The sequence below is a fragment of the Cydia fagiglandana genome, chromosome 22 (genome assembly GCF_963556715.1).
Source record: "Cydia fagiglandana chromosome 22, ilCydFagi1.1, whole genome shotgun sequence".
In the NCBI taxonomy this organism is placed as follows: Eukaryota; Metazoa; Arthropoda; class Insecta; order Lepidoptera; family Tortricidae; genus Cydia; species Cydia fagiglandana.
In genome coordinates this window covers 13,853,253-13,880,310 of record NC_085953.1, presented here as the reverse complement: position 1 = coordinate 13,880,310, position 27,058 = coordinate 13,853,253, and the positions used below count along the sequence as shown (strand labels likewise).

Here is a 27,058-nt window from a genome sequence, read left to right as displayed (position 1 = left end):
AGATGTTTGAGCAGGGCAAGGAGGATATCATGGTCTACGGTATTAAATGCGTTGGAGAAATCTATTAAAACGAGTATCGTGACCATTTGGTTCTCCATGCCCTGTCTGATGTCTTCCGTCACCTTAAGAAGCGCAGTGCAGGTGCTGTGACTAGGACGGAAACCTGACTGTAAGGGACTTAACAAGTTATGGGAGTGAATAAAAAGGGACAATTGCTTGTGAGCCACCGCTTCAGCTATCTTAGAGAGAAAAGGGAGGATAGAGATTGGCCGGAAATTGCTAAGAGTGGAGGGATTACTAACTTTAGGCAGTGGAATAACAAAAGCCTTACGCCAAAGGGAAGGGAATTCGCCATTGGCCAGTGAGCAGTTGATGATGTCAGCTAATGTAGGAAGCACACAGTCGAGAACGGATAGAATCATAAAACGGCTGACATCATCCCAGCCCACGGCTTTAGACTTGATTGCTTTTATTATGGTCTTTATATCAGAGACAGAAACGGGAGAAAAAGAGAAAAAATCTGAGACAGGGGAGGAAAGAGACGAAATGTTAGAGAGAGTGGTAGCCTTAATCCGATTGTCGAGAGTAACAGCAGAAGAGAAGTGTCTGTTGAGATCATTAAGTGAGAAAGTATCATTGCTGAACCCACTTGCAGGTTTTCCCAGACCAAGTGACTTGATAAACTTCCATACATCGGCCATAGACGAGGAGGACACATTGTCATGAATAAACCGTCGCTTCGCTGTACGCACCACCTGGTTGCAGCGATTACGGGCAATCTTAAAAAGTTTCCAGTTCTCGTCAGTGCGAGCACGCTTAAAGAGACTAAAAGCTCGGTTCCTCTTCCTCATAGCCAGACGGACACTCTCTGTGATCCAAGGGGCCGGTGGCCGCTTGACTCGTACGGTGTGAACGGGTGCATGTTTATCAAAAAGTTTCAGAGTGGCAGCGTTAAAAAGAGAAACCTTGGCGTCAGCTGTTGAGGCGGAGAGCACAGGTGACCAGTCAATGGACGCGGCGTCCTTTAAAAGAGCAGCAGAATCAACCTTAGCAAAGCTACGTATGTTTATCAGTACAGGTTTACATTTAGGTGGCTTGATTTTATACGAAGCAAATATGAGATCATGGTGCGAAAAACCAGGAGCTAAGAGCTGACCCTGTTTTGCGATGAGACCAGGAGATGAAGTAAGAATGACATCCAACCAGGTGTCAGAAGAGACAGTATGATGGGTAGGAGCCAGGGGTAGTACAGAAAAACTAACTGAATGAAGAATAGATATCAATTTACGCGATTGTGGAGTGTCTTTGCAAAGGTCAGTGTTTAAATCACCCATGATCAGGTGATGTGTGTAATCTGCGCTCAGGGACTCGAGAATGTGCTCTAGATCAGAGAAGTAATCAATGGTAGGGGGACAGTAAACTACGCCCAAAACGGCTTTAACCCCTTTGACATTTATCTCGAGAAATATCCATTCCGCTTTGCCAGAGTACAGCGAACGAGTTACAGATAGAATTTTGTACGGAATGGAACTTCTGAGATAAATGGCAACACCACCACCGCCCTTGCCAGTCCGGTCGTTTCTGATTAAAACATAACCAGGCAAGGCATAAGACGTTGAGTTTAGGGTGGGTTTCAACCAACTCTCCGAAACAAGAATCGCATGGACACATCCGCTTTGAAAACTGTTTAAAAGCTCATTATAGTGAGAGGGGATACTCTGGGCGTTAATGTGACACACATTGAAATGACGAGAGTTATGAAATTCGCGAGCCACAAGAGCACCCAGTGTAAGAGAATTATCGGGGGAACATAAAGAATGGAACATAGAACTATCATCGCTAGCAGAATAAAAGGATTCGTTTTCGTTATCTGACATAAATATAAAATAAATGAATATAATAAAAAAAGATACTATATATACGCTATAACTAAAAATATACCTAAATGTAAATGCAAGAGTAATAATTAATAAAGCATGAAGTTGTGGTTACAAAATGGCCACACAATCCCGCTTATCCTGCTGGTTATCCTGTGAGATCACAAACAAGGAGAAAGATACAGAATTAGATTACCTAAAGAAATAAATTGAATTAAATTAAATTAAATGGCAGCATACATTTACACTAAGACAGCAACTAGAATTAAATATTGTGAGATAATATAACGTAAGAGGTTTAAACAAAGTCTCAAACAAACTTACTAGTAGGTTGACGTAACTAATGTCACAAACGTCATACGTCAAATAATCAAATGAAAAACAAAGAGAAATCACAAAAATAAAGTGGGTAAGAACAAATAAATGTTAGGGAGTGGAAGTTACTCAACATGTTATACAAAAAGCGCTTCAAGCGCTTGCTGCCATAGTAAAAACGAGATAATTAAATAAATAGCATCAACACAAAGTTAAAAGTAGGCAAAAACACGAGCATAATTATATCAAATGAACACATCGACTTCATCTGCGCTTGGACTTGATGGTTTCACAGTCGAGGGTACCCGACCCGGCATTCAACGCAGCAGCGGCACCGGGCTCGGGAGTAGAAGACGACAGCGGTGGCTGTACGCTGCTAATTGGCTGCTTCAGGCGCTCTATATCCTCTTCAGATCCAACGCGCTCGCGCCGGCCGGAGGCCAATTTGACGAAAATGATGCCATCTTGCGACCAGCAGCTTCGCATGCCGAAAGCCTTACGTGCCTGGATAAACAGCGCCTGCCTCCGAGGAGTAAGGAACTCGGAAATAGTGTATCCGGATCCTTTGCATGAAGTCTTCTTCCTCCAGACTGCAGTTTTTACATGCATGTCATTGAACCGCACTAGAATAGGCCTAATGTGATCGGCTGAACTCTTACCAAGCCTATGGCAGGCCTTAAATGAAGCAGGATCAATGCCAGGGATCTTGAGCTGCTCGGTGATGATGCTTGCAATGCGCGAACTGACAGCTTCAGCGGGATCTTCCGGAACACGGTTAAAGAGGAGATATTTCCTGCGATGACTCATTTCCCAAGCATCTTGTGTGTCGCTGAGCACTTGAATTTGGTCCCGAAGAAGTTTTAACATGGACAGAGTCTGCTCCTTGAAGGTGACAAACTCTTCACTCAGGCTTGCCACTGTTACCTTTACTGCCGGTGATTTGTTAAGTTTGGCCTCAAACTCGGCGAACATCCTGTTCACACTGGCCTCCAGTGACTTCTGCGCTGCCGCAATGCCCAAATAGTTTGCCATAGTGTTTTGTTGTGTTTGAATAGGTTATAACTATGACAGTAGGATGACCAACAGGATAGCAAGTGGTAATATCAAAGAACTATTGCATTTACAGTGCTGCAAATAATACTAGTGTGCTATTACAAGTTAAACTTTGATTTAAGAGTGATGGAGGCGTCAAAAAGTAAGTAATTTATAATTATTCCAATAAATTATTCTAGACTGATATACCACTTACGCCTACCGCCCAAAAAAAAAAGCCATCTTGTGGGTGGACGTCCTATGCTGCGTTTGCTAGTCCGTGGTCTCCACTCGAGCACTTTTCGACCCCATCGGCCATCTTCTCTGCGCGCAATGTGGCCTGCCCATTGCCACTTCAGCTTGCTAATCCGGTGAGCTATGTCGGTGACTTTAGTTCGTCTACGGATCTCCTCATTTCTGATTCGATCACGCAGAGAAACTCCGAGCATAGCCCTCTCCATAGCTCGTTGAGCGACTTTGAATTTTGAGATGAGGCCGATAGTGAAAGACCACGTTTCGGAGCCGTAAGTCATCACTGGTAACACACATTGATTAAAGACTTTCGTCTTGAGGCACTGAGGTATGTCGGACGAAAAGACATTACGTAGTTTCCCGAACGCTGCCCAACCGAGTTGGATTCGGCGGTTGACCTCCTTCTCGAAGTTGGACCTACCTAATTGGACTACTTGTCCTAGGTAGATGTACGAGTCAACAACTTCGAGTACCGAGTTCCCAACAGAGACTGGGATGGGCACAACATTGGCATTTGACATAAGTTTCGTCTTGTCCATGTTCATTTTCAAGCCCACCCGTTGTGAAACTCGATTGAGGTCATCGAGCATCATGCTGAGTTCCTCCATCGACTTTGCCATGACTACGATATCGTCGGCAAACCGAAGGTGAGTGATGTATATATGAGTGATGAATATGGATATTTTGTCCGAAATAAAATATTTTTAATTTAATTTAATTTTAATGTAAAGTATGGCACTTTGCTTTAACCTGTCCGTGTCATGTCACGTCATGTGTCAAAGTTGAGAAGTGAGGTTATGTAGATTACAATGCCGAACTGAAATAATCGCTGTAATAAGGGTTAATTTGTTATAGAAGTGACAGAAGCAGTTTATATAATTCGTACCTTGGTCACGGTAGTGGTAATGGTCTTTATGTGTGGGGTCGTGAAGCGCATGCGGCGTGTGGTGGGGGTAGGCGAGGCGCTCGGCGCCGTCGTACAGCCCCGCGCCGAACGAGCTCGACGCCACGCCGCCGCCGCCGACGTTGCTGACGCCGACGCCACCCGGCGACATCTCGCTCACGCCGGAGTTCGCCTGCTGAGAGATCACATAAAGGTTAATCGTCGATAATTTTAGAGGGGGGTCGTTACAATTTGGTGCCCTGACCAGGATATGCAGTTCGGTTGGTAGTGGGCCGGTCAAGTAGTTAAACCAAAAACTAGTTCTATTAAGTCGTAAAACGATTGCAGAATTACTTGCCCGATGATCTTCTAGTAAAGTATAGTTTTTATCGTATACCAAAATTAAAAAATAAAATATTTAGTGATATCGTATAGCATATGAAAAATAGATACCGTTATGCGTGTTTCAGCGAACCAACCTTATTATAATCCTGTAGCGACTCATCACTGCCGCTGCCCGGATGCATGTCAGTAGATCCGAGCGGCGATCGCTCCCGTTCGCGACTCTCCCCGGCGTGAGGCGGCTCGAAGTCCAACGTGAGTCCCGGTGAGGCGTTCGGCGAAGATATCGCCGCGCCGATATCGCTGGACAACTCCCCGGCGAACGATCCGGCGCTGCCCGTGGAACGGTGCGGTAAGGGCGGCAGCGGCGCGGGGGAGGGGTGCGAGGGGTACGCGGCGTTGGGAGTGCGCGGCGCGGGGGAGGAGTGCTGGCTGTAGGGGGTGTGTGCGGGGGAGGGGGTGTAAGAGTGCGCGGCGGGGGAGGCCGCGGGGAAGGCGGCGCCCGCGGCGAGCGGCGCGGGCGAGCGCGAGTACGGTCGCGGGGTCTGTGGACAAATACGGCTAATCAATATCGGGAGTGAAGCTTCTTTTTCCTTTTTCCTTCTATAAATAAACGTGGAAAGAGCAAAGTGAGTCGAACTAAACAAGTAATTTTCTTCAGTATCAAAACTATGACGAAAGTGCACGCGACAGGGCGTGCATTCCGTGGCCGCCGTGTGTCGGCAGACACCAGTACCTGCGACTGCGGCTCGGGCTGGCGGTGGTCGTAGCCGTCCTCGAGGCGCAGGTGCGGCGAGCCGGCGGCGTGGCTGTAGGGCGCGGGGCTGGCGGCGTACAGCGGGCTGCGGCCCGGGTACCCCGTACCCACCACGCCGCCTCGCGCCGGCGACCCGTACGGGTTGTTACGGGGCGGCGACGGCGCGGAGAACGCCGCCGGCGACGACGGGTACTGCTGGGACACGATATAACGTTCAATAAGGCAGAGTAGAGTAGTAGGAGCGGATTTAAGTCTATGAAAACTTGGGCCGATACGATTTAGACGGTACATTCGTTCGACAAGATTCAAACTTTTGTAATAGGGAGAGAAGAATAGGGAGGAAAATGGGGACCGGTGGTTACCTGCGGCTGCGGCGTGCCCTGCGGCCGCTGCGGCCCCGGCGAGTAGCCGGCGGAGCGCGGCGACGCGTACACGCCGCGCGGCGACGCCGCCGGGAACCCGCCGCCGCCCGGGCCCGGACCGGTACCGGACCCCGGCCCCGCCCCGCCCGGGCCCGGCGACGAGTAGCGCGCCAGACCGAGCGGCGCTGACACTTCCATCCCGGACTCCATGTTGCCCCCTGATAACGATACAAACACGTTAAATTCCCGTTTACTTTACGATTTGTAGGGTATAGTATAAAGTCTCCGGTTGATGAAAATTAATACGCTGCGAGCTGTTTCATGGAAATATGAGGCTCCTGATGACGCTTCACGAAACGTACGTACGTTCATCCCCCGGAGATCGAAACCTATAAGGTGGCACGATTTAACATAATTTATAATTTTGTACGTATTTGCTGCTGTCATGAAAAAATATAATGTGCAACAGTACATAATTTGGTCTTAAAATTCTCTTGCCTGTTCTGTAACTTCGACCCTCGAATTTTGAGAACCCTTATTATGTACCTGTTGAAGATGAAGTGAAAGGTTACCGTGCTGGAAGTAGGGCGGGTACTCCGCCATCATGTCCATGTCGGGGTTCTGCGGCGCGGGCGGCGGCGCGGCGGGGAACTGGTCGTGCAGCGCGCCCGCCAGCGGCGGCAGCATGCCGGCGCCCTGCGCCTGCCCGGGCAAACATTCCGTTAACATATCATGCACCTACAAACAGACAACCGCCGTTACACTCTGACACTTGCTTTGGTCCTAGAGGCGAGGGGGTATCCATTCATCATCCCCGGCCCCTGGTGGGATGTCGTGAGACTTGTCTCGACCAATAATCTCACGTTTGACATTAAAATTTTGTATTTAGAGTAAATAAAAAAAGCGTTTGTTTTATGCAAAAATAAAACACAATTTTGCTTTATTATATTTATTAAGATAATAAAGACGAGGAGGGAAACTTTAATATATCATCTATGTAAATGACGCTGTAAGGCTCTTATCACACATGAATCCGCAACAAATATTCGTGCTCCTGGTGCTCATCATACAAATAAAAGCCATTACCGGGATTCGAACCCAGGACCACCAGCTTCATAGGCTGAGGTACTTCCGACTAGGCCAGACACTCCAGACAGGTCGACTAAGAACAGGGGAGGAGGAAGAATTGTTCTTTTTAGGGTTCCGTACCTCAAAAGGAAAAAACGGATCCCTTATAGGATCACTCGTGCGTCTGTCTGTCTGTCTGTCTGTCTGTCCGTCTGTCACAGCCTATTTTCTCCGAATCTACTGGACCAATTAAGTTGAAATTTGGTACACATATGTAAGTTTGTGACCTGAAGACGGACATGTAACGTAAACAAATGAATTTTAAACATGGGGGCCACTTTTGGGGGGTAAATGAGAAAATCAAAAAATAAAGTTTTTCAATCTATATCGTGTTACATGTCAAATGAAAGAGCTCAATGTGAGAATCTCAAACATATTTTTTTATAATTTTTAGAATAAACAGTTTAGAAGTAATTCAAGAAAAATAGGCAAAAAATGACCATTCCCCCCACCCTTTATTTTCGAAACTATTGGGTCTAAAATTTTGAAAAAAAAATCATAAAATAGGTCTTTACCTATAAATGACAGGAAAACCTATTAGAAATATGTAGTCAAGCGTGAGTCGGACCAATTACTTAGTTTTTGATCCGGCCCCTACGGGTTTTTTAAACGTACGGGTTGTTTGTGGCCGTATCATACTATCGGCAGCACATTAGAACCTTCAATCGTGGATGACGAGGGCCTTCAATGAAATACGATGTTCGACTCACAAACTTTACTGCACAAGACTCATTACAAATCACAGCACGCGATACGTTTCTTATCTTAAGCAAACCAGTGGATTTGACCCAGGAGCCGCCACAGACGTCATCTTCTCCCGTTCGTTCTCATAGTGCTTCTTCTGAAGATTCATTGACAGCATAACTTCAATTGTTCTGGACTTCAATTGTTTTAACAGCGCACTCTATGACGTCTTGGCGGGACTGCGTCGAACGCCACTCAGGTGTACGTAACACCCTAGTTTGCTCTATTTGTCAAAGTTTGCATGATAGAATGCCTCTTGAAGACGATAGATGGCACATTTCAGCCATTCTCCGACATATATATAAAAAATATATTGTTAAAAATTTAGTAATGTACGGAACCCTTGGAACGCGAGTCCGACTCGCACTTGGCCGGTTTTTTTTTTAATATCGAACCTCGAACAAGTTTAGGTAAAGCAATCCAAATGATTGCGCATTTATCCTCATTCGGTCGGGTTACTTATTACGCATCCTCCGAAGTCCAGATGTCCCTTTTTAAAAGGATTGACAAAATGAAATAGAATTTTGAACTATAATAGAAAACAATAAGATTCCAAATTCAAAACTGCAAAAATGACTCTGGGACTGTATTGACAGGCATTCTCCGAGAACATAACATCACTAACCTGTTGCTGCTGTTGTTGCTGCTGCTGTTGTTGTTGTTGTTGTAGCAGGAACTGTTGCTCCTCGGGCCTGGGGACAAATATTACATTGGTGCGTATTCGGAAAGACATCATGGACGCCTCAGGCCAGAAGTATGGAAACAAGTTGCCGCCGACTGCGTCAGTTGACAACTTGGGGCGACATCGACATTTTTTCATAGACTTCATTTTATTTCATTTGTGACGCTTGGAGTGCTTTAAACGTGTTTTTCAATCTCGTACCTTACTTAGGCAACTCAGCAAGCTTCATTGCCTAAACACGGTACTCGACTGAAAATCTCTCTATTATATCACGATTGTATAATACTTTAAACTAGTAGAATCATACAAACAAACCAAACCAAAAGTATACAGCTATTTGTAAGATACGCGAGCAGCCGCGATACCTTCATACTGGTACGCGACCCCGCCGCCGCGCCCGCGCCCGGCGCGTTAGTCAACGACACCTTCTCGTAACTCATGAGGCCCTGGTACTTGTGTAGCGCTAAATTCAATTTTTAGACAGTTGTTTTCTCGATTTTAGCCACCGTAGCCTATGGAGACAGTGGTTTTCGTAGGCTATGGATGTTGCTATATTAAGGGTGTCACATGCGCGTTTCTGACTTATGAACCAATTGTTTCTACTATACAACCTAAAATAAATAATTAATTTGAGCTATGGTTTTGTTTCGTCCTCTTGATCGCGGCGAGCTGTGATTGGTCAATTTCATTATAGTTGACTAAACTGTATCGAAATGAATATTATAGTTGAGTTGGGAGGAAAAATACCCAATTGCGATTTGGTATAAGAAATCTTAAGGTGGTTCTCCTTGCTCGATTATCATACAACTTTCTTGGCACCCTAGCTCCTATTATATAGGGTTTCTTCACTTGTATATGTAATGTTTGGGTAGTATATATATTTCTGTCTTCGCTTAACGTAAAAAAATACTAGATTTTGATTAAAATTATCAAGAAAAAAGCCTTTGAATATTGGTAAAATTTTGCCTCATTGCTTGTTTGTGTGAGTGATGCTTATAGTATCGGTGTAATTCTAACATGGCGACTTCATTTGACAAGTAATCATTTTTTATTTGTCAAAGGTGTAACAGATGGCACTTTAAAACCGCAACACAGATTACCTGTGTATTTTGTTTTATTTTCACTCAATAGAGGGAGGTATATTTAATGCACAAAGCATGTTACGAGTATACCTACTCATTTAAGAATCTCCTTTCTGATATAATTTCATTCCCAGATTTAATATAACTTAATAATTATTATGATTATTACACAATAAAATACATTTATATATTTATAGAAAGGTCAGTCCAAACAATCATTCGCATTACGGTCGTCCACCGAAAACCCTTGTGAATTCTGCTTTCGTTTCGGTAAATGTTCTCTGGAAAAGCCTATATTTATTGTAACAATGATTTTTAAACTAAAATACCTAGCTATGTAGAAAGCGGTGCACACCTCTCCACACCCTGAGCCGCTCACGCGATGTTGTCCCCTTGTCGCTCCGTGCGAGCGGCCGTTTTCGGGGACCCATATTGTGAGTTGGCGAGTCACCACCTGCCTATTTTTCGTGTTTTTATAACATATGATTAAGGCAGGTGCCATAGTTTTTTCCATAGTCACAGTTACCAGTCCATTAGCATCGCAACCCAATAGCCCAGTTCTTTTTGTTCCTTTTTCTTGCAATAGTCCTACACTAACCGGGCTTGTCCTTGGGTGCACTACTATAGCGCAAACAGGGGTAATCGTCGGTTAGTGTCACATCACACTTAGAGTAAATTGTCAATTTACAAGGGGCCTCTACGTGTTGGCTTCGGCCCCACGCACGCCTACCAAAAGTCCGGGACCCCATGGTCCCGAGATTATGTAAATGACACACAAAATAATAATAATAAGCCCGCAGGGCAGCTTGTGGCGAGCTGTTGGGGAGTAACGACCCCACGGACCCGAGTGCTCCCGAGAGTCGGTCAGGGTCTCCGTCTCCGGCGTGTCTTCGTCGGTCGGAGTGGACCCCAAGGGTACCCGCAGGACTCTCAGCTCTGGCTTGCCTTCATTGGCCGTCCAGAGAGGAGTCGTTAGAGCTATATGCTCCAGGGGTGGAAGTGAAAGATGCATAAGACGCGAGTTGGCACAGTGGCTATTAACAGCCACTGGGTAGAAAGCGGCGCACACCTCTCGACACCCCTGAGCCGCTCACACCGATGTTGCTCCTGGTCGTCTTTACGACGGCAGTTTCAGGGGCCCATCTAGTCAGCGGCGAGTCACCGCCTGCCTCGATGACGGTGTTAACATTGTTATGGCAGGTGTCCGGACCTCTTTTACAATAGCCCAGTCTCATAGTCCACCCAAACTTCAATCCATAGACCGGTATACTGTTCTCTTTTTCTACAATAGTCCCAATGCCTGCTGAGACCGGTTCACGGGTGTCTATTGTTGCACCTGTGAACGGGTTCCAGCAGGCGTTCTACATGACATAAAAGCTCTCCAAGGGGCCTCTACGTGTTGGATCTGTGTCCCCACGCAAGCCTATCAAAAGACCGGGATTTACAGGCCCGTGATTCCAAAAAAGGAGATACAAATAATAATAATAAGCCCGCAGGGCAGCTTGTGGCGAGCTGTTGGGGAGTAACGACCCCACGGACCCGAGTGCTCCCGAGAGTCGGTCAGGGTCTCCGTCTCCGGCGTGTCTTCGTCGGTCGGAGTGGACCCCAAAGGGACCCGCAGGACTCTCAGCTCTGGCTTGCCTTGATTGGCCGTTCAGAGAGGAGTCGTTAGAGCTATATGCTCCAGGGGTGGAAGTGAAAGATGCATAAGACGCGAGTTGGCACAGTGGCTGTTAACAGCCACTGGGTAGAAAGCGGCGCACACCTCTCGACACCCCTGAGCTGCTCACACCGATGTTGCTCCTGGTCGTCTTCGCGACGGCAGTTTCAGGGGCCCATCTAGTCAGCGGCAAGTCACCACCTGCCTCGATAACGTGTTTTAGCATTGTTATGGCAGGTGTCCGGACTTCTCTACAATAGCCCAGTCTCATTGTCCATCCAAACTTCAAATCCATAGACCGGTATACTAATCACTTTTTCTGCAATAGTCCCAATGCCTGCTGCGACCGGTTCATGAGTGTTTATTGTTGCGCCTGTGAACGGGTTCCAGCAGGCGTTCTACATGACATTAAAGCTCTCCAAGGGGCCTCTACGTGTTGGATCTATATCCCCACGCAAGCCTATCAAAAGACCGGGATTTGTAGGCCCGTGAATTCCAAAGTGGAGAAACAAATAATAATAATAATAATTGGATTCTCTGCCTCTGGCTTGCCTTAGCCGGCCGGCCAGAGTGGAGTCGTTAGAGCTATAAGCTCCAGGGGTGGAAGTGAAATATGCATAAGACGCGAGTTGGCACAGTGGCTGTTAACAGCCACTGGGTAGAAAGCGGCGCACACCTCTCGACACCCCTGAGCCGCTCACACCGGTGTTGCCCTTGAGCCATCCTAGATGTCGCTTTTTTGTGGGGGCCCATCTTGTGAGGGCGAGTCACCGTCTGCCGGAAATAAAATTGCATACCGTTTTATTAGGCAGGCGTCCGGTTTTTTACCCCATAGCTCAGTACTAGTCCATCGCTTTCACCCAATAACCTAGTTCATTTTAGATTTCATCAACTCTCAATAGCCCTTACACCCTGGCGGGTGCTGCCTCTGCGTGCGTCCCATGACACGGGTAAGGGCAGCATCCGCTCGGTGTACCCCTTACATTTCATTAAAGTGTCAAAAGGGCCTCTACGTGTTGGCTTCGGCTCCGCGCACGCCTCCCAAAGGTCCGGAACACCATTGTTCCGTGATGGGAAAGACATATAATAATGATATATTTATTTAGAAAACATAGTCATACATTTAACATTAGGTCGAGAAATGTCATCTTCTTGTAAATAAACAAGATTCTATAATATCTTCTGCTTGTGCATAACAATAACATTAGTAGATGATATTTTTAGGGTTCCGTACCCAAAGGGTAAAACGGGACCCTATTACTAAGACTTCGCTGTCCGTCCGTCTGTCCGTCTGTCTGTCACCAGGCTGTATCTCACGAACCGTGATAGCTAGACAGTTGAAATTTTCACAGATGATGTATTTCTGTTGCCGCTATAACAACAAATACTAAAAACAGAATAAAATAAAGATTTAAATGGGGCTCCCATACAACAAACGTGATTTTTGACCAAAGTTAAGCAACGTCGGGAGTGGTCAGTACTTGGATGGGTGACCGTTTTTTTTTTTTTTGCTTTTTTTTTGTTTTTTTTTTGCATTATGGTACGGAACCCTTCGTGCGCGAGTCCGACTCGCACTTGCCTGGTTTTTTTTCAAAAATGCTGCCTTTCACCCGAGTTAAAACACTCTACTTTTCATTTCGCATACGAGGAAAGTAAAATGCATGTGTTTTTTTAAATACATTTTTATAGTAGGTATTTTTGAGAGTAGGTATTTTTGAGAGTAGGTATTTTCAATTAACAATTTGGCCAAAAGTAATTTATGGAATGGGGAGTCAAATATCAGAATGGAAATTGTATAACAAATCCATTTATACCCAAATTTCAATTGCTTATTGTAAAAAGAATAATAAAATCGTACTTGGAATTGGAACCTAAACTGCTCTAGTGCAGAAACGTATCATTTCCTGCACACCTTTTACAACAACAATGACCCTCTTTCATATATTCGGTCAAATTGTGCTTTTTGAAAAACTAATTATAGCCAGCCTTTTATGAATGTAGTATGATACCTTAGGGTATGGTGCTTTACGCACACTAGCGTCCCTTCCCCTCCCCCTGACGCAACCCACCCTTTTTGCATGAAATATGTCCCGGTTCACAGTTTTTTACATTTTTTGAGGAAAGTATACATTTTAGGAAAAAAGTGTCAAGGAAAGAAATAATCCTTAATAAATTCTTAATAAAAAAGGTCATATTCATTTTTTTTATATGATGCACCTAATTCATGTATTAGCTTGTCAAAATTCGAAATAACATAGTTTTTCTTAGGGTTCGAAACTCATTTATTATACACGGTGTAACATGAGGAAACCGAATAATTTTAACAGCGTATTCCTGATCACATTTAGAGACAAAAATGTCCTATAAACTTTTTTGAAATTCGCCTAGTTTCAGAGTTAATACCAATAAAAAAAAACAAGTTTCTATTGTTACATAGTTCAAAACGCCTTTTTGATGGCGATGTTGCTACTATGGGATTTAGTCTAAATATCCTTATTGATATGTCAAAAAGTGACAAGTAACACTTTGCAAAAACTAAGTTTTACGAAAAAAAAAAAACCATTTTAAGTGACAAGTTTACCAATAGCATTTAATTTTTATATACAAATTCATTCATAAAATTAAAAAATAAAAACCAAACAAAAATTTTGTTTTTGGCGAAATTGACCTAAACACATATTACATCTTTTCCTTTTTTTGATCTCATGTATACATTTTAGGATAAAAGTGTCAATGAAAGAAATAGTTCCTTATTAAATTCTTAGTAAAAAAGGTTATATTCATTTTATAACACTTATTATACAAGGTGTCCTCAAGAAATGCGAAAGATTTTATTTCTGAGGTCAAAAGAAGGAAAAAATGTTTGTATGAGTTTAGGTCAATTTCGCCGAAAACAATTTTTTTTATTGTTTTTAGGGTTCCGTACCTCAAAAGGAAAAAACGGAACCCTTATAGGATCACTCGTGCGTCTGTCTGTCTGTCCGTCTGTCACAGCCGATTTTCTCCGGAACTACTGGACCAATCAAGTTGAAATCTGGTACACATATGTAAGTTTGTAAACAAATGAATTTTAAACATGGGGGCCACTTTTGGGGGGTAAATGAAAAAATGAAAAAATAAAAAATTTCAAACTATATCATGTTACATATCAAATGAAAGAGCTTATTGTAAGTATCTCAAATATATATTTTTTATAATTTTCGAATAAACAGTTTAAAAGTTATTCAAGAAAATAGGCAAAAAATGACTATTCCCCCCTCCCCCTTTATCTCCGAAACTACTAGGTTTAAAATTTTGAAAAAATACATAAAATAGGTCTATACCTTTAGATGACAGGAAAACCTATTAGAAATGTACAGTCAAGCGTGAGTCGGACTTAATTACAGTTTTTGATCCGACTCCTACGGATTTTTTAAAGATTTCACTCACGTTTCGCATAAGTAATGTTTAGTTTTAAGTTTATAAAATACATATGTATGTTAGTCTGTAAGGTATTTGTAATATGGGCCTTGTTCCCTGAATTAAATATCTAAATAAATAAATAAAATAAAAAATACATTGTTAAAAATTGTGTTATATACGGAACCCTTGGAACGCGAGTCCGCCTCGCACTTGGCCGCTTTTTTTTAATTTTTTGAATATATATGTATGTACATAAAAAGTAAATGTTATTGGTAAACTTGTCAGTTAACATGGATTTTTACTATTTTTTCGTAAAACATAGTTTTTGCAACGTGTTACTTAATTGTCACTTTTTGACATATCAATAAGGATATTTGTGACGTCCTACGGGTAAAGGTACCTTACGGCGGTTGGCGCTTACGCTATTATTAACGTTGCTCCAATAATTATTGCGGCGATATGCGACGTAAGCGCCATCCGCCATAAGGTACCTTTTGCCGTGCAACGTCACATGTAGACTAAATCCCATAGTAACAACATCGCCATCAAAAAGGCGTTTTGAACTATGTAACAATAGAAACTTGTTTTTTTTTTAATTGGTATTAACTCTGAAACTAGCCGCATTTCAAAAAAGTTTATAGGACATTTTTGTCTCTAAATATGATCAGGAATACGCTGTCAAAATTATTCGGTTTCCTCGTGTTACACCGTGTATAATTAATGAGTTTCGAATCCTAAGTAAAAACTATGTTATTTCGAATTTTAACAAGCTAATACATGAATATGGTGCATCATGTAAAAAAATGAATATGACCTTTTTTATTAAGAATTTATTAAGGATTATTTCTTTCATTGACACTTTTTTCCTAAAATGTCTACTTTCCTCAAAAAATGTAAAAAACTGTGAACCGGGACATATTTCATGCAAAAAGGGGGGGTTGCGTCAGGGGGAGGGGAAGGGACGCTAGTGTGCGTAAAGCACCATACCCTAAGGTATCATACTACATTCATAAAAGGCTGGCTATAATTAGTTTGTCTTCCCCATACATTAGAACACAATTTAACCGAATCAATAGCATGAGAAATGAAACGTATATTTCTTGTTTTCTTTGCATTAGCATTTTTCTCTCGATAATTTAATCAATTTGCAACATAAGTAGAAGAATCCTCATATATCCATAAATATCAAAATTTAAAGGACATACATTTTCAGAAGATTTCCCCGTGCGACGTTGCCAAATGGTTTAAAGTACAACATGCTCGCAACGTTTGGATGTCAATAAGTCGACAATGAAAAATTATATTTCAAATCAATTCAAACTTGATATTTTTGACAGTAATGGGTTACTTAAATAAGAAGGCATTTTTCGCCCGGGTCTACTATGGTCAAATGGTCTAGTGGCTTTTAGCTATTGAGTATAAGTCTAACAAGTTGAACAGCATGACAGGGTTCAAACCACGAACAAAGACTAATTTCTTTTTGTATTTATTTATTTATTTTATTTCATCTTTTTGGTAATTTTATATGCCTTATTTTAAAAGTTATTTTAAGTAAATGTGTTGTATTTGATTATTTCATGTAGGTATATCATTTCAATAAAATTTTGGAAACTTTTATTTTATACCTGGTCAAGCAAATCTTGTCAGTAAAAAAAGGCGCGAAATCCAAATGTTCTATGAACGATATCCCTTCGCGCCTACATTTTTCAAATTTGCCGCCTTTTTCTACTGACAAGATCTGCTTGACCAGCTATACTTCGTCGATAGTTGACTTCTTATGTACCTATTCTGCGATCCTAATTAGCCTCATGCATGACTTTTTTTAAATAATTTTAATTAGTATTTATATCCTTTGAAAACCGGAAAATAAAAATACTTTTATAAATCTTCCCATAATATTATTAAAAAATAATTAAAATACTGAAAATATTTTACTCACGTAAGTTTAGTTTCGAAGAATAACATACGCTTAAAATGATTCAAAAGAGAATGCTAAAATTATAAAATGAAAAAGAATTGGCTATGTCGGGGTTTGAACCATGTATCTTAGCTACAATCAGATTTTTTTCAAAATAGAGGCTACGGGTGCCACGAGCACATGACAGTTGATGGTCGAAAACATTAGTTGCTTCTGAATGCCTTGTAATTCTTCATCGTTGCTCAAACAAGAATTTATTATTTAATTTCCAATCTTTTTTCAACAATAAACATTTCATCCGCTGCGCCCTCTAGGTTACTTTACTGTAACATTACGAATCTGCTGACATTTGACACTGACTTTAAGGTGACTTTAAGTACGTAAGTGTGCGTGAATGCAAGAAATTGCAATATTTTGCAGTTGGATTCCGATAATAACGAAATGAGACAATGTTGAGTTGAACATGTCTCGATTTGGATGTAGTATTTTTTATAGTTTTCGGACATATCAACACATCTTATGAAACTTTGTATTTTGGGAGAAATAGTGAAAATCCACAATTCGTGCACAGTGACGCCATCTTTTGGCTGATAATCGGCATCCCATCCCTAGACATCCACCTTAATTCAAGAATTATAGTCGACGAGAAGAAAAAATTCTATTAATTTAGTAGTGGATTAGTGTGGTACCTGATCTTCTTGGGGCGGCCCCTCTTCTTCTTGGGCGGCTGGTCGCCGTTGGGGTCGAGCGGCTGCGGCTGGCGCGGCTGGCGCGGCTGGCGGGGGGTGGGCGGCGCCACCTCGCCGTTCTCCAGCTTGATCTTCTTGGGGCGGCCGCGCTTCTTCTTCAGCGGCACCTCGGTGCCGTCCTCCAGGATGATCGTGTCCCCGGGCTCGGGCTCCATCGTCAGTCTGCAAGCGTTTCTTTGTGTATAGTTTTTTTTTCTGTCAATTTCGGTGCATCGGGGAAAGGCTTGTGCTACGCTTCTACGAGTAACGCCGATACTTGTTTTAACGCGTGGACCGATAGAAAAGAATGCCTTACAGATTTTTTTTATGCAATAACAAAAACAGTCTAAATAGTGCAAAAATACCCAAAATAGCTACAATTCTATTTACTGGATCATTAAAGTCTCAATAAAGATCTATATCTCGAAAATAGAATACACGTCAAAAGCAAATGTTTCATACTTACTAAAAAGTTGCAAATTAATACTTTAGTGAAATATTTGAACTATTCAATTAACATGTTAAAACATAAATAGCAAGTACCAGCGTTTTTCTCAAACAAATTCTAATATTATCCGTCTAGTAAATCATTATTTCAAAATAAGCTAGGTCTCGTCGATCAAATGAATGTGGAGAAGGAGGCCGCGGCCATTGTGGTTTCAGCTCCATTAGGCCTCACGTCATGTCAGATACCTGCGTATTTCCATCTCCTCCTGCGGGCGGCGGGAGGTGTTGTCGGGGAAGATGAGCTCGGCCTCGTCGATGTGCGGCACGAGGCCGTTGAGGTAGTCGCGGAACTTCTTGAGCGCCGCGTAGAAGGGCACTTTGTCGGCCGCTCGGGGGAGTTGCGCGCAGCGTGCCGAGGACGACGGCATCACCCACATGTACTGCGGAGAACAATGTCAGGTTACTACTGGTTTGGTCGCGTGCCCTCTCGTGTAGAGCCAAAACGCCCACAATAGTTATTTGTTTCACAAGGGGGCAAAAATGGAATCTTGAGCGTTGCGAGGGTTTCAAAGCATGAGGGTTAAGTAAAATTTGCCCCCAAGTGAAATACAACATTTTTCACCACGCCAACCCGAAGCAAATATAAAATATCAAACAAAATCAAATCCAAAAGAATGTTATTAAATATTTATCATCCAAAATCATCATTTAAAAATCAACTCTACCAGCAAACATAAGAAAACAACTCAAGATTTGCATTTGATTAGTTTGCCTCACATGTGAATAAAATGCAACTTTGCTATCAGTTCTTGAAGTGCAAAGTAAGCCTTTCCGAGCTGGTGTGGTGACAATAAAGTTACAAGCTTGTTTGCTTCGCAGTCGCAGTGAATTTCCTGCGTTGGTATCTTCCCGGGTCAGAGTTAGAATAGAACCGACGGTAGTTTTCCTGTTTGATATTCACAAGCACATGAACTACGATTATGGCATGCCTAGATTAAAGAAAGAGAGCCTACTTGGGTCGACCAACTGGACGCCGTCCTGTTGGTCCAGAGCTCGGCGTCGGCGAAGGTGTGATACCGCTCTGGACCGAGCAAAGTGGCGTGCTCTTGTGTTGGAAGTCAAGACTCATTTTGGGTCATCGCGTCAGCCAAGTAAGTATTTAAAGAATAAACCACATGAGTATTTAAATAAGAAATGGTTGTGTTACCGTGTTGGTGCCGGCGATGGTGTCGGGCTGCTTGCCGAAGCAGAAGTCCTTCTTGCCGGAGAACACCTCGTAGATCAGCTTGCCGTTGAACACAGCCACCTGCAACCACACACGCACACATTCATAAGACAGACAATACAATACTATAGTGAACTCTTTGTGAAACATCAAACATATTTGTTTACGTTTAGTGAGTTTTTGTTGCTAACAATCTAATTGAATATGTTTAAATGTTTTTTCCGTTTCTTTCTTCCGTCTTTTGACTTCTGTAACACAGGTTTTTACCTAGTTCAGAAGTCAGGGACTTCAACACCTTTATGTACTGGTTTTTGTCAATAAAAATATTTATTTTTTCTACGTGGGTTTATATGACGCAGATGTTTTAAATTTTAAACTGTACCTCAAGGCATAAGCTGCAAGTGGTCGTCGCGTAGGGCCGAGTAGGCCCTTGCCCGTCAACACTTTCGGTGCCGGGCGCCCCGTTTCCAGTACAAAATGAACACACATACGTGTTCTTGGCAGTAAATGTGTTAACCATATGCTGAAGTTACTTATGACGTTGTAGATGTCGTTTAGGTGTCGTTTGTTGTGGTGTCGTGTGTTATGACGTTGTTATGGTGTTGTTGTGTAGTGAAGATGAATAAACGTACGAAACGTACGTGGCGGCAGGTTAACCAAGCCGTTGGTCCCATTATGTCAACCGTATATCGAAGTTTACTTAGGTATGTAGTAATGAGATAGGTGGAGTGTACCTTGGGGCGGAAGGCGCGCAGCTTGTCGAGCAGAGCCGCGGAGCCCTCCTTGATCTCGCGCCGCGTGAGGTCGGCGGAGCCCTTGGTCGCGCGCCCCACCATGTTCGTGAACCCGATGCCGAAGTTCAGCAACTGTAACACCAAACATTATATTACTCTTCCAATTAAAACATAAACGTTTATGGATTTCAATTGGTTTAGGAAAGCTGTCTGTGCCCGTTCCAGAGTCAGCCCGGACAGGTAGAACACTTTCAGAGATGGTAGTCGGAGTATATAGTTTGTAGCTTTCTAATAGACCCCGACAGCTAATCCTTTGTCTGCATAAAAAATCGTTCGTTCACTTTACCCAGGTAATTGAATTACAACTCCTATGGAAATTGCAATAAGATTCAAAATTAACTAATGGATAAATATTTTGTTAGGATGTGTGTGGTCAGTTCAACTCGCCGACGAGACGAACGCTACAGAACCAGTCTAAAATATGTCAAAGGCGCGTTATCGGAGAGCACACCTACACTGGTTTTTTGAGCGTTGGACTAGCCCGCGCTCAGGTGCCAAATAGAATAATTAAGACTTTTATGCAGGTAAATAGCACGTGCGGGTTTACTTGACAATAGACAAAGCATTAGCCGTCGGGGTCTATTAGAAAGCTACAAACTATACCTCGTAGTGGGTATTACCGTGTGACGACCCAGGGTCAGTACCTTGTAGTCCTCGTCGGCGCTCATCTGTTCCCGAGTCAGCCCGGAGAGGTAGAGACACTTCCAGAAGTGGTTGCCGGGGCCGGCGTAGTGGTGCCCCTTGTACGCCGCGAACAACCCGGGGTTGATGCCGATCTGCAATCATACAAGAACCGTTATATTATTAACAATATAAACTTCAACAGCAGGAAATTATAAGATATACATTTTGGTGAATTCATATTTTTTCTTCTTTTATTCGTGTCGATGTTTTCAGACTGTGAGGGACCAGAAGGTAGCGACGATGGATGGATGGTTCCAAATCATATATAAATATAACGTAAAAATTCGATATGTCGACATGTTATGTCATTTTTACCAGACTGCCGAGTGTATAATCGTTTGTACCAAATGTAGGTAAACTATGTCTAATTATTTTCTTTGTCACGGCCAACAGCAATTTTTGTGAGTTGCCATTGAATTAATCTTTGTTGGATTTATATAAAAGAAATCGCATGCGAAGTTTAACCTCTCTTAGATTTCTAATTACGAGCAGACAAACCGCCTGGTGGGAAGCGCTCACCGACGCCCAAGGACGTAAGCAATATCGGATAAACCACTTGTGCCTTTCCCACCCTTGAGAACCCTGAATGTGAATACTTGACTCTTAAAAAACCACATGTCTAAGGCTGCGTTTCCACCAGAGATGTGCAAGGATACTTGACGAGGGATGTATTTATTAACAACCAATAGAATATTAATACACTGAACGAGGATATGTTAATGAGGTGATTCCACAGACCAACCCCCTGCATGGGTGATTCTATTGGATCTCAGCAATAACAGGTAAGGAAATACAGCCTTAGCAAAGACAAATTGACACGCTATTTTTAATTCTTCTCGTTCTAAATTTCATCTTGTACATAGCACATAGGATAACGCACCGCAGTACCTGCGTCAGTATTGCGTCACCGTACCTACTGCGTAGCCAATACATTTCACGTGGTACGTGGGCCGATCTGTCACACCTCCGATGCCCACGGTTATGGATTTGTCCCGAAAAAAGGGCGATAGAAACGGCTTGCCCTTTCGTGAGAACGCAGAGGTTATCACGATCGGTTTGAAACATATACCAAGCCAGGTGGCTTAAAACACTTAGGTTACCTATACTAAACTTATGAATTGTTATTTTCTACTCTCGCGCGCGGGACCATACTTGAAGTTGCGCTATGTATGGAGTCGCCCGTAAGCCTAAGCATCCTCATGCTTGTCCTATCTACAGTAGGTACATACTAATTACTTCAAAAGGACAGACTGAAGGCCCAGACAAACCATTCGGATCGATTTATCAAATACCGTAATATAACGAAACCCGCACCGTGTAAATAAGTCTTCGGAGACTTAAAGTTATAGTGGGTATCTATTTCTTAGATATCTGTAGAATAAAATGATAAATCCCTCAGATTTGATTAGCCACAAACTAGTGGTAGCCACACTAGAGACACCTAACCCGACTATAGCGTGTAAACGTTCACATCTGTGGCATAGTTGATAGTGATCATAAATAATAACTAAATTGAAATGTTTCTTTTAACAGTGGTATTTTCGATAAAAGCTATACTTGGCAAGGAAATAATAGTTTTACAAAAAAAAGAAGACGGTTGGGAGAAGAGGCTCTTTCGTACAGTCGGCAAAAATGTTGTGTTGTGTGAAGCGGGACACTCCGAACCCTAAAAACGTAGGATAGGTATAGGCTAGGGCCGTGAGGCGCGGACGTGACAGCAAAGGGCGTCTGGGCGAGAGGTCGCGGGAGGCAACATTCGCAGGCCCTATTCTATACAGATTTCTATAGTCTTATAGCTCTGGAATATGACCCCTAGCCTAGATTCAATAAATAGATAAACAAATATTCTGGAACAATCATACAGTCGCCATTAGATAGATAGGAGCGACCAAAGCTTTGTTCAGATATTCGTGAACACCTTAGCCGCTCCGATATATAAGATGTCGACTGCACAGATCTACCTAACTAAAGTAAGCAAAGCTTGTACTTATTATTATTACGGGTACGGGACGATGTTGAAGCCGTGACCAGAGTAACACCGTGCCTCGAACGTGAACGCTGAGCAGGTGCTGTGCTTTGCCACGCAGTTACCTAGTCCATAGAACATACATTGGTTCACTGGTGACCTTATAACAATCGCTGTCACCTTGAGGGTCGGGTGAACAATGAATATGGATGCGACTAAATACATGTACCAAGTCTCACCCAGAGTAACACCCAACGGAAAAGTGTCAAATTTGAACTGCGAATACTGTACTGTATCTCGTTTCTATGTGGGCGTCCTAGACTCAAGGACGCCCTATGGAGACACGCCCTGGTTTGTTGTACAGTTTTGCTTTGACTAGAATACAACTCTTCTCAACATATCATATTATGGCAATGACTTTATTTTTATTAATCATTTAAAATTACAATATAGGGGCTAAGTATATATTTATATTTACATACCCCTTAACTTAAAGTATATCGCCTGTGTTTACATTGTAAATGTTTTTCTGAATTTGTAGTGAATATTACTTTAGCAGTTGTCGAGTGGCACGAGCGAGTACACAGGCGCGTCGTTACTCTGGCTACGGGTCTTTACTCCGTGTTTCGGTAACACTGTAACGCGTGTTTACAAATTATTTAAATTTTCTGTGAACTTTCGTACAATGGCGTGAATTTCAAACGGGTCTGTTTATTTATACACAAGGTCCTGAATGTAAACAGGTAAGTATTGCACCTTAAGAAGAGGCCACGCACGTGCGTGTCTAAGTTTTCTCTAAAACAAATCAATAAAATAATATCGAATTCCGCAATAGCGGGGGAAACAAACTTTGCCTTACTGTGAGTTTATTAATTACCGCTTCAAAAATTGGTTATAATAAATTAGTCACTGAGCAACTTTAAGTACCTATTGGGCGGACAGCGGCATTATCAAAAAGAAACTACTGCTCATTCTACGAATCTACGATGGTTCATTCTTAAACCCTATTGCAAAGAGATAAGGTATATCAAAGGCTAACGTTGCTTTACGTTTGACGATATCATAAGATAAGAATAAGAATAGGTATGTACAATTGTACAACGTCCGTCAGTGATGACGCGATAGTATGACCTACCGCACAAGGTCTAGCTGCTAAAATCGCGTAGTAATGGTAAAACATGTCGGTTTTGTGTCAACTGCAGGAATTTGTCCATCATTTAGCCATAGGTACTCTGCGATATGTATGTCATTGTCATATTGTGTGAGCAATGTCGGTAATTATAGTATGAATTATCTAAGGTGATTTTTTCGAGTTCGGGTGCTAATCCGTTAAACAAAAGCCTTTGTTTCTTTTAAGAGCGGTCTACAGCCACGTGCCAAAGCAACCATGTCGTTTAAAAAGCAACTATCGTGATAGTATTAAGGTTCAAATTCATATGATAGCTTGTTCAAAGAACAATCAGGGTGGTCTTGTTTTTGGAGATAACAAAAACGTGTTATCTCCGAACGGGCTGTTTCATGAATCTGAACCATATAATTAGAACGGTAAATTTGCTTTTTAACCGGGCTTGTTCCCGTTACTTACGTCGGGGCTATTAGCAGTAAGCATTATAACCACTGCATAAAGGAAACAATACCTTTTGTTTAACAGATTAGGGACCGAGCCCGAAAAAATCACCTGAGATAATTCATACTACCTCCCCTCCCCCAACGTGATCTATCGTGATTTTTTCGTGACCCCCGCTCCCCCCATCGGACCTCGCGTGATTTGTGCACAAGCCCTAAGACGACTGTGACTTCGCCGGGGCAATGACTAAACGTAAATATTTTTATTTTTAAGGTTATGAAGCTTATCACCAGGTCTACATCTCACTGTAGTAGCGAGATGGGGAAAGTACATTATTATCGGCTCGTACTTCTCTCCTAACCGCAGCCTGACAGATTTTGAGCTCTACCTAGACACTATTAGAGCTGCTGTCGGACGATACTCACCTGGACAGATCCTTGTTCTAGGCGACTTTAATGCGAGATCTCACGAATGGGGTGACACGGTCACAAACTCACGGGGCAGAGCCTTACAACTTTGGGCCCTTCAAGCGGATATGACTCTTCTTAACCGAGGGAACGCTCAAACCTGTGTGCGACACCAGGGCGGATCCGTGGTGGATGTTTCTTTCGCCACCCCCGAAGTCGCGCGCAAGGTAATGGACTGGAAAGTAGAAGGGGACGTCGAAACACTGTCGGACCATCTGTACATCCGATTCAGAATTTCACCCACTTCTGGACAAGCAGTTCATTGCGGAGAACCTAGTAACTTTATACGATGGACTTGGAGCAAAATGGACAGAGAATTGGCTCTTGAAGCCGCCATTGTTCAGCGCTGGGCCAATACAGGTTTGAACAGAGAAGTCCGGGTTAGTGTAGATGAGCGAGCAGTTCACTTACGTGCGTCATTGAGAGAGGTTTGCGACGCGGCCATGCCCAGAGTACGGCGTCGACCAGCGAAACGGCAAGTCTACTGGTGGTCGCCGGAAATTAACGCGCTCCGGGTCACAAGTAACGCTGCCCGCAGACGATACGTCCGTTGCCGTCGACGTATAGACGTAAACCTGGAGCTAGAAAACCAACTTCATGGAGAGTACCGTGAAGCACGGAAGGCCCTACAAGTGGCAATCAGTCAGGCGAAGTCCAATGCGAGGGAGATACTTCTAACCGAATTGAGCCAGAATCCGTGGGGCCGCCCTTACAAAACAGCTCGAAAGAAGCTTCGGACTCAGACTGTCCCGGTTACGGAGACCCTCTCAGGCTTGGAGCTAGAAAGAGTAATGGCAGGGTTATTTCCAGATTCGACGGGTCATGTCCCACCGCGAATGGCTCCACCCCAGCCCATGGACGAAGGAGCGGAGACAGATTTCCTACCGATTAGAGATGGGGAAATGAACGCGGCCCTAAATAGACTTCGAGCCAAACGAACTGCACCAGGTCCAGACGGCATACCGGGACGAATGCTGTTTGTGGTGTCTGAGTTTCTAGGTGATGTAATGCGGGAAATATTTGATGAGTGCCTCCGCCTTGGACAGTTCCCGAGGCCATGGAAAGAGGGTCGAGTCTGTCTCATACCTAAAGACAGCGCTCCGGGCCAGCCTCCGAGTTTTAGACCTATTGTGCTGCTGGACGAGGTGGGTAAATTATTTGAGAAAATTCTCACTACTCGCCTAGTTCGTCACCTTGAAGACGTTGGACCCAATCTTTCGGAGGCTCAATACGGCTTCAGAACGGGCCGATCCACAATCGATGCCCTTATCCAACTAAAAGCCCTAACAAAAAGTGCGGTTGACCAAGGAGAAGTGGTCCTAGCGGTATCTCTAGATATCAAGAACGCGTTCAACAGTATCCCGTTCGAGACGCTGACTGAGGCACTTCGATGTCATAGAGTGCCTTGCTACCTAGAAAAAGTGATTTGTGCGTACCTTCAAGACCGCCAAATTATCTGGGAAGGAGCAGACCGTAAACTAGGTCGAAGACTGGTTAAACGCGGCGTTCCACAGGGATCTGTTTTGGGACCAGTACTCTGGAACATTGGTTTTGACTGGCTTCTGAGAGGGCCGGTCTTGCCGGGCATGGGAATTCTGTGTTATGCGGATGACACTCTCGTCACATATAGAGGGCGAAATTATGAGGAAGCGGCACGCAGGGCTACCGTAGGGACCGAGATGGTGATTTACCGCATACGTCAACTCGGTCTCAGTGTCGCCCTGCATAAAACGGATGTCTTACTCTTTCATGGTCCACGCAGAGGGCCGCCCCGTGGTGCAACAATTGAAATCGACGGCGAAATCATGCTGGTTAAGGCCCAAATGCGCTACCTTGGCCTGGTACTGGACGGACGGTGGAGCTTTGGGGCACATTTCACTGCTCTCGCACCTAGGCTGGTGGCTGCTGCTGCCGCGTTAGGGCGATTGCTGCCCAACATTGGGGGGCCGGACAACCGATGCCGGCAGTTGTATTCTGGGGTACTGCGCAGCATGGCCATGTATGGGGCCCCTTTGTGGGTTGACGCACTCACCACGCAGAATAAAGTCCTCTTGAGAAGACCTCAGAGGGCTATTGCAATGAGGGCGGTGCGGGCTTACCGCACAGTTTCGTGGACGGCAGTGACGACATTGGCGGCGGACCCCCCATGGGAACTTCAAGCACAAATCCTAGCTGAAGTATATCGCTTCAAAACCCAACGGATGACGGATGGGCATGTCCCTTGCTGGCAGGAGTTAGAGCGTGTACGTGCCCTGGCACAGGATCACATGCTTCTCCAATGGGACGAAGACCTAGGGGCATCGCCTTACGGCCGGGCAACAACAGAAGCCATTCGTCCCCACTTGGACTATTGGGTAAAGCGGCGCCACGGGGCTCTTACCTTCAGGTTAGTGCAGGTACTCTCTGGCCATGGGTGCTTCGGAGCGTACCTGCACCGGATTGGACGAGAGGAGACTCCAGCGTGTTACGAGTGCGACGCACAAGTAGATTCAGTGCGCCACGTGCTTGAAGAATGCCCCGCCTGGGAACTCAGCCGAGCCGTATTACGCCAAGAAGTGGGAGCTGACCTCTCACTGCCAAGCATTGTATGGGCGATGCTTGACAGCGAGAGGAACTGGAGAGCGGTAGCCTCTTTCTGCGAGGACATAATTTCGCAGAAGGAGGCTTCGGAACGAGAGCGAGAAAACGATCCGGAAGCTCACCCGCTCCATCGACGCAGACCAGGAGGTCGGCGCAGACGTTAT

The 27,058-nt window shown here is 43.8% G+C and overlaps 2 protein-coding genes across 2 annotated transcripts in view; both read right to left on the bottom strand.

Annotated features, from left to right (window-relative positions):
- LOC134675681 (trithorax group protein osa) overlaps positions 1–27,058 on the bottom strand; it is an 87,596-nt gene that overhangs the window by 12,800 nt on the left and 47,738 nt on the right. Inside the window, exons 4-14 of the mRNA XM_063534008.1 lie at positions 20,275–20,406; positions 19,571–19,702; positions 18,819–18,917; positions 17,858–18,051; positions 17,126–17,347; positions 8,270–8,384; positions 6,393–6,558; positions 5,821–6,038; positions 5,438–5,653; positions 4,839–5,246; positions 4,363–4,555 (exon numbers count right to left, since the gene is read on the bottom strand). Coding sequence (XP_063390078.1) covers positions 4,363–4,555; positions 4,839–5,246; positions 5,438–5,653; positions 5,821–6,038; positions 6,393–6,558; positions 8,270–8,384; positions 17,126–17,347; positions 17,858–18,051; positions 18,819–18,917; positions 19,571–19,702; positions 20,275–20,406 — 2,095 coding nt within the window. The remainder of the gene's footprint in view (positions 1–4,362; positions 4,556–4,838; positions 5,247–5,437; positions 5,654–5,820; positions 6,039–6,392; positions 6,559–8,269; positions 8,385–17,125; positions 17,348–17,857; positions 18,052–18,818; positions 18,918–19,570; positions 19,703–20,274; positions 20,407–27,058) is intronic.
- Positions 2,260–3,420, bottom strand: LOC134675397 (uncharacterized). The gene has a single exon (XM_063533605.1). It carries the CDS (start codon positions 3,222–3,224, stop codon positions 2,457–2,459), a length of 768 nt encoding a protein of 255 aa, XP_063389675.1. The 5' UTR covers positions 3,225–3,420; the 3' UTR covers positions 2,260–2,456.

Excerpts from the sequence above, each read along its gene's own strand:
- LOC134675397 (XM_063533605.1), bottom strand. The coding sequence starts at position 3,224 with ATGGCAAACTATTTGGGCATTGCGGCAGCGCAGAAGTCACTGGAGGCC.